Source organism: Nanorana parkeri, unplaced genomic scaffold (genome assembly GCF_000935625.1).
Source record: "Nanorana parkeri isolate BGI_ZX_2015 unplaced genomic scaffold, ASM93562v1 scaffold1763, whole genome shotgun sequence".
Taxonomy (NCBI): domain Eukaryota; kingdom Metazoa; phylum Chordata; class Amphibia; order Anura; family Dicroglossidae; genus Nanorana; species Nanorana parkeri.
This window is the reverse complement of record NW_017308031.1, coordinates 292187-301725: the sequence shown is the minus strand read 5'-3', so window position 1 is coordinate 301725 and position 9539 is coordinate 292187. Positions and strand designations below refer to the sequence as shown.

The 9539-nt window shown below is 40.9% G+C and overlaps 1 protein-coding gene across 1 annotated transcript in view; it reads left to right on the top strand.

Moving 5' to 3' along the window:
• The first annotated feature begins 802 nt into the window (after positions 1-802).
• The window catches only part of LOC108799584 (aldehyde oxidase-like), a 30266-nt gene continuing 21529 nt past the window's right edge, over positions 803-9539 (top strand). The window contains exons 1-7 of the mRNA XM_018571465.1: positions 803-932; positions 5636-5723; positions 5894-5980; positions 6185-6376; positions 7011-7238; positions 7420-7515; positions 8798-8926. Coding sequence (XP_018426967.1) covers positions 5679-5723; positions 5894-5980; positions 6185-6376; positions 7011-7238; positions 7420-7515; positions 8798-8926 — 777 coding nt within the window. The 5' untranslated portion in view covers positions 803-932; positions 5636-5678. The remainder of the gene's footprint in view (positions 933-5635; positions 5724-5893; positions 5981-6184; positions 6377-7010; positions 7239-7419; positions 7516-8797; positions 8927-9539) is intronic.

Genomic DNA, 9539 nt, shown 5'->3' with positions numbered 1-9539 from the left:
GGAAGGGGGTGTAAACACCTGGTCTTCAAGTGGTTAAAGACTAAAAAAGAGAGGTACACCTACTCCCACCCCCTCCTTTGCTATCAATGATGGCAATATCTTTAGGAAGCCTAGCACCCTTTCAGACCTGGAGTCATGAATATGCCCTGTAATAAAAAAAAATTTAATGGAACAAAATGTTAATTAAACAAAATAGAGAAACTGTTGATCTGTGCTTATGGATACCTATTCGGGAAATAAAGCAGCCACAATTGCAGGCTGAAAAGTCCTAACAGATTAAAAAGAGATTTTGCGGCGCTAAAATCCCCTAATGTGTAAAATAACTGAATAACTAGATAAATCAAGTGACTCTCATGAACTGTGATTAGTGCCAACTTCTATCAGTGAAAAAACTTTTCTTCTAGAGCTGTGAAAAAGCATACAATTCTAATTGTGAAAAGAAAAAATCTGAAGACCAAATGGTCTCAAAAGATTGTGATAACAATATAAATCAATATTGACAATAAAAAGGAAACAACACTGACAACTCAAATAAATTGATTAAAATGTACAGTCACTTTGTGCAAGTGATGTATAGTGATGCGACCCCTGTCTGATTAAACAGACCTCTCAATGTTCAAAAAACCGTGAAGTATAGTGATTAAGCAAATGTTTACCATTACAAATGTAAACATAACTTTCTCCTGTTACTTCTGTAATAGTATTTGGACATTTATTTGTACTTTGCCATTTTTCTGTGCTAGATGAATAGATTCGATTTGAAATTAAAAATATTAGTGATCTTGCTTTTTATTTTAGGGGCTTGTGGCTGCAGTACTGAAGGTACCTTCAAATCGGGTAGTATGTCATGTAAAACGAGTTGGAGGAGCGTTTGGTGGAAAAGTAACAAAAACAGGTTGTCTTGCATCGATCACCGCAGTTGCTGCTAACAAGTAAGTTACAATCCAAATAGTGTCCTGTGTATCTCAGCAAACTATAGCTCCAAGTCTGCAAAGCAATAATGAAAAAGAAACTGCAGACAAATTACACAATTCAGTAATATTTAGTCCAATATACTAAATGCCTCCTGCAGGACTTGCTTGCCGTGAATCTGTGATTTGCTTATGCTCCTCCTGCAGGTTATACCAACTCCCCCCCCCCAACTATGTTTGGACGCCCAGACTGAAGAGAACTATATGGTAGTTATGGGTGTAGAGATCATGTGACTCATTTACCTACCTTCCATATGACTGTGCTGTGAACTAATGGCCTCTCAGGCACCTAGTGCTGCCTGGGTGAGCTAAGGGGCAGAAGTAAAGGGAAGGTAGGGAAGTTATTATTGGTACTAGCATTAAATTAACCTGTTGTATTGCCCTGTATGAACAAAGCACGGGTTTACTTTAGGTGAATGGTTACCTGAGAGAAATACAGGGGGTTGGCTGTGTTGACCTGCATCTTAAAATGCTAGTCATCTGGCTGGCTGTTTTGCTGATGCACTGGCTTTAACACTTTAAATTGCTGACCTAAAATGAATATCCAGCATGATAGCCAGGGAACCAGCATTTTCAGAAGACAGCCATGAATGCCTCCATCTTTCTCTTATAACAACACACTGGGGGGTATGTATCAAAACGGTAGCAGATCAAATCTGGAGCAGAGTGCATGGCAACCAATCAGTTTTCTTTTTTCAGTTAAGATTTGAAAATGAAAGGACTGGCAAGCTGCAATATTTAAACATTTTGTTCTTGGGTTTAGATATACTGTAAAGGGAACCTGTGCCCAAACCATGTACACAAAATATTCATATTCAGAACAAGCAGTAAAAGCACTTTAAAACATGCCCCCCATTAATCTCTGTATCTATCATATTTATCTATCTGTAGCGATCACTAGACATGTGCGATTTGTTTCATTCTGAATTGACATTCATACAAATTTCTGCATATTCGGACATTTGGATGCATCCAAATTTTTGAATGACAGGAATATCAAATCCGATTAAATCCGAATGTTTTTAATAACAAAATGTGGGTGCATCCGAAATGTTTCCCGAATGTCATTCGGAACGGAACAAAGGTGAGCTGTGTGTCAATATGTGACAGCTCTCGGCCTCTTTGTTGACATCGGGGCTCGCATCCCGAATGTCAAAAAAGAGGCAAAGAGATTTTACAGAATGTAAAGAAAGAAGAGGAGAGCTATGTGTCTGTGTCATTCCGTGGCAGCTCTCTCTACCTATTTGTTGACATCTGGGACTCGCAACAAAGAAGTGGAGAATTGTCACAGAATGCAAAAAATGTTTAACTGTTAAAAGTTCACAGAAATAATCTTGAAAAAACAGCGTGCGATACCTCCCCTCCTGCACCATACATTTGCCGACGGGGACCCCCTAGAAAAAGCACCTTGTCCCCATGTAATGAGGACAAAGGCTTCTTCCCCACCACCCTAGCCCCGATGGTTGTGGCGGTCTGCAGGCAAGGGGCCTATAGGAATCTGGGTGCCCCCTTTCATAAAGCGGGCACCCAAATGCCGCCCCAACTTTGTGAATGAGTAAGGGGTAGTTGTACTACTACTCATTCACCAAATAAACGGTAAAATTGTAAATAAATACACCACACTGTAGAAAAAGTCTTTTATATGAAAAAAAAAACACAACAAAGTTTTTGACAATTCCTTCCTGCTCTGCCAGGCTGCTGCTCGGATCAAGGGTCTAGTGAGGGATTTTAGGGGGGACCCCATGAAATTTTATTGTTTTTTTTTTGACTGTCAAAAGTTTAAAAGTTTTGTGTGAGCAAATGTTGTTAATTGTATTAATTGTATAAAACTTCAATAAAAAGAATTTTTCAAAAAAAAAAGTTAAAAAGTTAACATTTAATGTCCCTTTTCTGCAACATAATTATCGTTTTTAACTCATCTGAAATTACCGCAAAATTTGAATTCATCTGAATGAGAATGCCAAAACGAATTGCCTTTTTAGACTCGTCCGGAAAAATGAAAAAAGGAAACATCCGAAACGAAAGGAAACAAACGAAAAACTTTTTTTTTTTTTTGCTGGCGCACATGTCTAGCAATCACCCCTAAAGGAGCCGTTGGTAATTTTGTGTCCCCCTGGGTTACGGGTTTAGCAGTTACTGGCCCCTTTTTCTCCACTGCAGCAACACCAGCACTTCTTAAATTGAACAGGCTCGAGTCATAGGGTCTTTTTAGTGTTTATTGCTCCGTAGCAAACTTTGGAGAAAGGGTTTAGGTTTGCAGGATACCCAAAAGCACAAAATAGAGGACACTATCTTCTGTAGTAGCAATAGCAACAGGTCCTGAGAGCTACCAAAAATAGATTTTTGCAACAGAGAGCAGCCAGTAAAAATGACTCTGTGAGAGCAGTCACAATACTTGCAGTGCACTAACTGGCTTCTTCGCTTCTGTATAGTACCTGAGTCAAGGGTGAGGAATCTCTTACAGCAGGGGTGTCAAACTCAATTTAATCGTGGGCCGCATCAACATTATGGTTGCCTTCAAAGGGCCTGTAAGACTATATAAATGTAATATTTATCATAATTGCCTCTGCATTCAATTATCACTGGTTTTAGTAATAACATAATACCTAGATCTGAAAGTAGAAGTCTAGGAAATGGCCTGGTGGGCCGAATTCGCCCCCTGAGCCTTGAGCTTAACACATGTGTCTTAAAGGGCTCAGATGGTAGCTCTCCCCAGCTCTGCTGCGACATTCCTCAGTAAGCAGATTCTTCCTCCAGCTCAGCCTCTTTCAGGTTTCTTTCCAGCATCACCTTAGACCTCTGAGCCTCTAGCACCTGTCACATGCTGAGGACCAGGTCAGACATCTTGCAGACACACAGGCCTCCTCCCAGGCAGAAGCCCCAAGGGAGAGGGAGTATTGGAAATATGCCTCCAAAGATGTATAACCTTCCCCAGCCATACCTCCTGAGTCAGCCTTCTTAGGGATTGGTCAGAGCCAATGTATATTTATAATCTGGTACTTGATCCTCCCACACTGAATACTGGAGCCCATCCCAACAACAGAGGGAAGCGATCAATCTACCAGATTTAGGGAAAACCTGCAGAAACCAGAGTAATCAACCTCCAGACTGATTACAGTCCAGCAATAAACATACTAAGTTTAGTAGTGACACAACTGTAAACGACAAGGGCAATACATAACCATTGTAGAGACATACATTTTCAAAATTCTCAACACATGCAGTGAAATCTTTGCTTCTTTCTACAGTATGAGAGCAGATCTTGGCAGGCTGCCAACCTTCTACTATAAACAATCAGCAGGTGTTTATAGGCTTCTAGAAACAGACTGAAACTGACTTTGTTGCAATTTTGTTTAACAAAAATGCATCTTATTTGTGTATCACTCAGCTGTAGATCCTCAAATCATCTCTGAATTGGTGCTGACACTGTCCTTCCTTCTGGAGGGTGGCTACTTTTGTTCCCCATGATCCCTGTGTGTGTTGCAAAGTAGCCACCGCTCCAAGCTCACTCCCATGATAGAGTAGATAAATACATTTTTGTTAATAGGGTACTTAAAAGAGAACTATGGGGTAAGTGTTTTTCCCCATAGTTCTCTTAAGGGTCACGAGAGGACATATACTAGCGTTCTCCCGTGACCCAAAGTTCAATATATCGCGAGCTACAGCTAGTGGTATACCGAGACCGCCGCAAACCTGTCGAGATCCACCCAGCTGTGTGAATGGCAGCTGGCTCTGCCAATCTAGAGGAAGAGCCAGCTGTACCCGCAGCCTCCCCCGTCCATTCCTCCAGTCAGCGCGCGAGGAACAGAGCGGGGAGGGGGGGAATCGCTGCGGGGAGAGGTGACTGACAGTCACCGCTCTCTGCAGGGAGATGATCGAGAAGTGAGCAAGCGATGGTATGCGTTCGCTCACTTCCCGATCTATTGAGCCGACATGTGACAGTTTCATTGTCACACGTCGGCTTGAACTATGAGGATGAGTGATTTTCCCTCACCTCATGGTTCTACTTTAAATGCATTTTTATCACCACCTGACAGGTATACTAGTCTTTATGGTCAATAACATTTTGAAATGACATTAGAAGTATTGAGTGTCCCCATTAATGAGCTTTCAGCTCATACCGCCAGGGAGGTAGGGATGCACCGATACCGGTATTTTGGTACCGAGTACCGCTAAAAAAAATTCGGTACTCGCCAATACCAATTACCGAGTAACGGAAGTCCCATTCAGGAAGCCAGGTGGCGTGTAATGACTCGCCACCTGGCTTCCTGATTGGCCGGCCAGACGGCTCCGACTGGGTACCAGAGGAAGGCCACGTTCTCGCTGGAGAGGCCCCGGGGGCGACAGGATGGACATACTAAAGGTAAGGTAACCTTACCTCACGAGGCCAGCTTCTTGATTGGCCAGCTTCCTGACCAATCAGGATGCCGGGCAGCACATCATTACACGCTGCCCGGCTTCCTGATACCGGAAGTACTCGTGCTAGGCATCGGAGCATTTGGGCGAGTACTCGTACCTAATAGCATCGGAGCATTTGGGCGAGTACTCGTACCCATATCCCAACCTAGGGTTGTTTTTTCAGTATGGCTGTGATTCTGCATCATTAAATTCTTTTCAAGTGTTTTTTTTTTACAATGGCTGAGAGATACCAATGTTTACTTTAGGACAAAGCGTGCAGTGCGCTGTGTTCTGGAGCGTGGGGATGACATGCTAATAACAGGAGGACGCCATCCATACCTTGGAAAATATAAAGTAAGTAGACATCATTTACTTTTATTATACTTTAGAAATTTGTCAACATAATTCTTTTTTTTATTGTACTGTAAGCACAATGACAAAATTATGGAAAAAATACTGTATAGGGACAGCATGTAGTTTAAAATAACAATGAGCAATTGTGGATACAATTTTCTCTCCTTCAGGTAGGGTTCATGAATGATGGTCGGGTGACTGCTCTAGATGTGTCCTATTACAATAATGCTGGTTCTACCTCTGATGACTCCATCCTGGTAAGTCATTTTACTTCATCTACTCCTCCTTTCACATTTATGTTACCTTCAGATGATGTGTTGTGTAAACCCACACTTGTAAAATACATCTTTTGTTGCTTCTTAATTCACATGCAAGTCTGGGTATTAAGAATATGTGCATGCAATATTTTCAAAATTAAGTTTATACGCAAAAATTCATGAATGACCACTTCTCTTATTTAGGTAGTTGAGGTTGGTCTAATGAACATGGACAATGCTTACAAAATACCCAATCTAAGATGTAAAGGAACTGCATGCAAGACCAATCTCCCATCAAACACTGCTTTCCGAGGGTTTGGATATCCACAAGCTGCATTTGTAACTGAAACTTGTATGAGTGAAATTGCTATTAAGGCGGGGCTCCCATCTGAGAAGGTGAATAACACTTTGTCACATGAAGATTTTGTCAGGATGTCTTAAAAGTAAATATGCTCTTATCTTATATTGCCTAAAGTAGTGGTGTTTTTAAAATGCAGTTACTGTTATTATCTGGTATTGCCTAGATTGGTGGTGTAAACAAAATGCAATCATTTAGAAATGTCTGCACATACCTACAGCTTTTTTTGAGCGCCCTGGTATCTCAAAACCTGGGAAGCTCATTAATGCAACTTGTGACTACATTTAATGCTCCCCTTTTTCCTCTTTTGTTCCATACCACTCTTTTGGTCTTTTATCAGTGGACCAATAGAGAGTTGCAATGGACAAGTAGAGAGTAAGATTGGTTGGGCCAAGCAGAGATTCATGTCAAAAGTGGCATAAATAAGTGTTTCAGGATTCAGGAATCTGGGACACTTGTTAAGAAAGCTACAGGTATGTGTAGGTACTAGGTCTAGGAGCCTACATTTCATGAACACCATTAGTGTAGCTACTATAGGATAATTATAGGTTCACTTTAATGTTGATACATTTAGACAACTGGGGTGTCTATAGTGGTTAAAAAAACATTTTGGAAAATCGGCTTGGGCACAACTAAAAGACCAATTTTTTCTAATTCTAATTAATTTTTCAGGTTAGGGAGCTCAATTTGCACAGAGGGATTGGCCAAACACACCTGAAACAGGAGATAGATGCCAGAACCTTGATAATGTGCTGGAATGAGTGCATGGAGAAATCTTCTTACCATAACAGACGACTTGCCATTGAAGAATTTAATAAGCAGAATTACTGGAAGAAGAAGGGATTGGCCATCATTCCCATGAAATTTCCCATTGGATCCATTGTTAAATTTTTTGGACAGGTATATTTAACTTTATCACTTAACTTCCAGATTTTAATGATGCCGGTGGGTGTATTTTTCTAAGACAAGTTTTAACACAGTCATGTGATGTTACAATGTTTTTGTGTATGCTGTGCCAATTATATATTGCAAAAATTGGACAAAGATTTAAAATGTAATTCCTCATTCTGTTTGATTCTAGGCTGCAGCTCTTGTTCACATCTATCTGGACGGATCAGTGTTGATTAGTCATGGTGGGGTAGAGATGGGACAAGGAGTCCACACAAAGATTATGCAGGTATATATTCATTCTCGTAAATTATTATTTTTACTTGATGGGTATTATGGAATGGATTAGTTCATGGATTAGTTAGGGATGTGAACATGGAAATCATGATATTTAGCTTTTGTTGTGCCTAATTGATAACATATGTAACTTCCTTCTCAAGTGATCATGTGGCCATGCTGTAGACTAATTACATTAGTTTAATAAATAGGAAAAAAACGAATAAACAAGCAATCCCTGGTTCCAAACCTTGCAGGCGCACTGAGCAATGATTCCGTATGGAATTTCACAGCAAGGAAGTCTTGCATTTGTTTGGAATTTGCCCTGTCTGTCCGACCTGTTAACCTTGTTCTCTCTCCCTCCCATCTATGATGCTGTTGTTTTAAAGTGACATTAAACGGAAAACATTTTTTCCCTCCCCCCAATGTTAATGTCAGCACTTACCTTAAATGATTTATCTTAATCCGATCTTCTTCTTCTTTCCTGATGTCTTCATCTGTCCCTCCAGCGCTGCGGCGGGTGTCCGATCCAGCGCTGACTCCTCTGTCCTTGCTGGCACTTCCTGTCCTACGGTGTCTGCATGCGGGTGCACGCGTCCATAGACTTACCTTGCGTCTCCGCTCGTCTCCCGTACGAAAATCCGAACTGTGCATGCGCCCGCCCCAAGATGCTTTGCGGCTGCCGAAGCAGTTTAGTTTTCTCGGACTTTATGCATTTAAAAAAAAAAACTTTATGCATATAGCTACTGCTTGCTAGCAGTAGCTATATGCAAACAAAAAACCAGAGGGTTTAGAAGCCCTTTAATATCTCAGTCTACCTATAATATTTAGGAGTCTTCCTAACAGGCTGTGAAACATAAACCGAAGCAAAACTAAAACAGTCACTTTGGTTGCATATCAGACCCGAAAGTTATTACTAACATTTTAGAAGGTGTGTAAAAAAATGTGATCTGGTGGCAAAGGGGTTAAAGAACATTTCTAGACTTTACATAAAGTCAATCAGTGAATTGTTAATCCTGTTCAGAATAAAATCAAAATAATTTGAGCTTTGTAAAACCTCACAAAGCTGCCTTCTCTGTGGCTTCAGTGGTGGTCCCATTGATGGGCTTCTACCCAATTCTGAAATACCAGTTTTAGGTGGTCTGCCCTTTGAACCTTCTACTTTGTCTAACTTCACATTATGATTCATGACATGGGCACCTCTGTAACTAGTACATAGATTTATTTCACAGACAGACAGAATAGCCTTTTAAGTAGAAAAATAAAATCATTTTGTCTTGTTCTATATCTTCCAGATTGCAAGCAGAGAACTGGACATTCCTATTTCAGAAGTGCATGTTTCTGAGACCAGCACAGGTTCCGTCCCCAACACATTGGTCTCAGGTGGCTCTCTAGGGACTGACGTCAATGGAATGGCAGTGAAGGTACACATTTTTATTGATAACTTACAGTAATATGACACATTCCTGTACTCTTCACTGATAATGAGATTTTTCATGTTATACAAACATTACAGTACAGAATTCTGAATATCTAGGCTGTCATTTCAGACTAGTACGAGGCTTAGTGTGGCATTTGCAACCACTTAAGATGTGAGGTAACCCTAAGGGCTAGTTCACACCAAGCGCGGAGCAGATCCAGAGCAGGTGCAGATCGGAATCAAAACTGCGTCCAATGTATTCCTATGGTATTTTGAGCTCCAGTTCACATCGCAGTGTGCAGATCCAGAGCAGGTAAAAAAAAACTGCAGCAGACCCTATTTTACCCGCTCTGGATCTGCAAACGCATCAAAAATGCATCAAAAACGCATGCAAATGCCTGGAACGCACTGAAAGCCCACGTTAAACTATAAAAAAAAATATATATATTTTTTTTAGCCAAAATTGCATCTAAAAGACTAGCGTGCGTGTGCAGAAACCTGAGCGCATCTGCTCTGCATTTGGTGTGAACAATGCCTCAAGCTGGTCATACACTGGTCAAATTTTGTCTTTCTGCTAAATCATACAAAATTCGGCCACTGTGTGGTCTCCTCAGGAC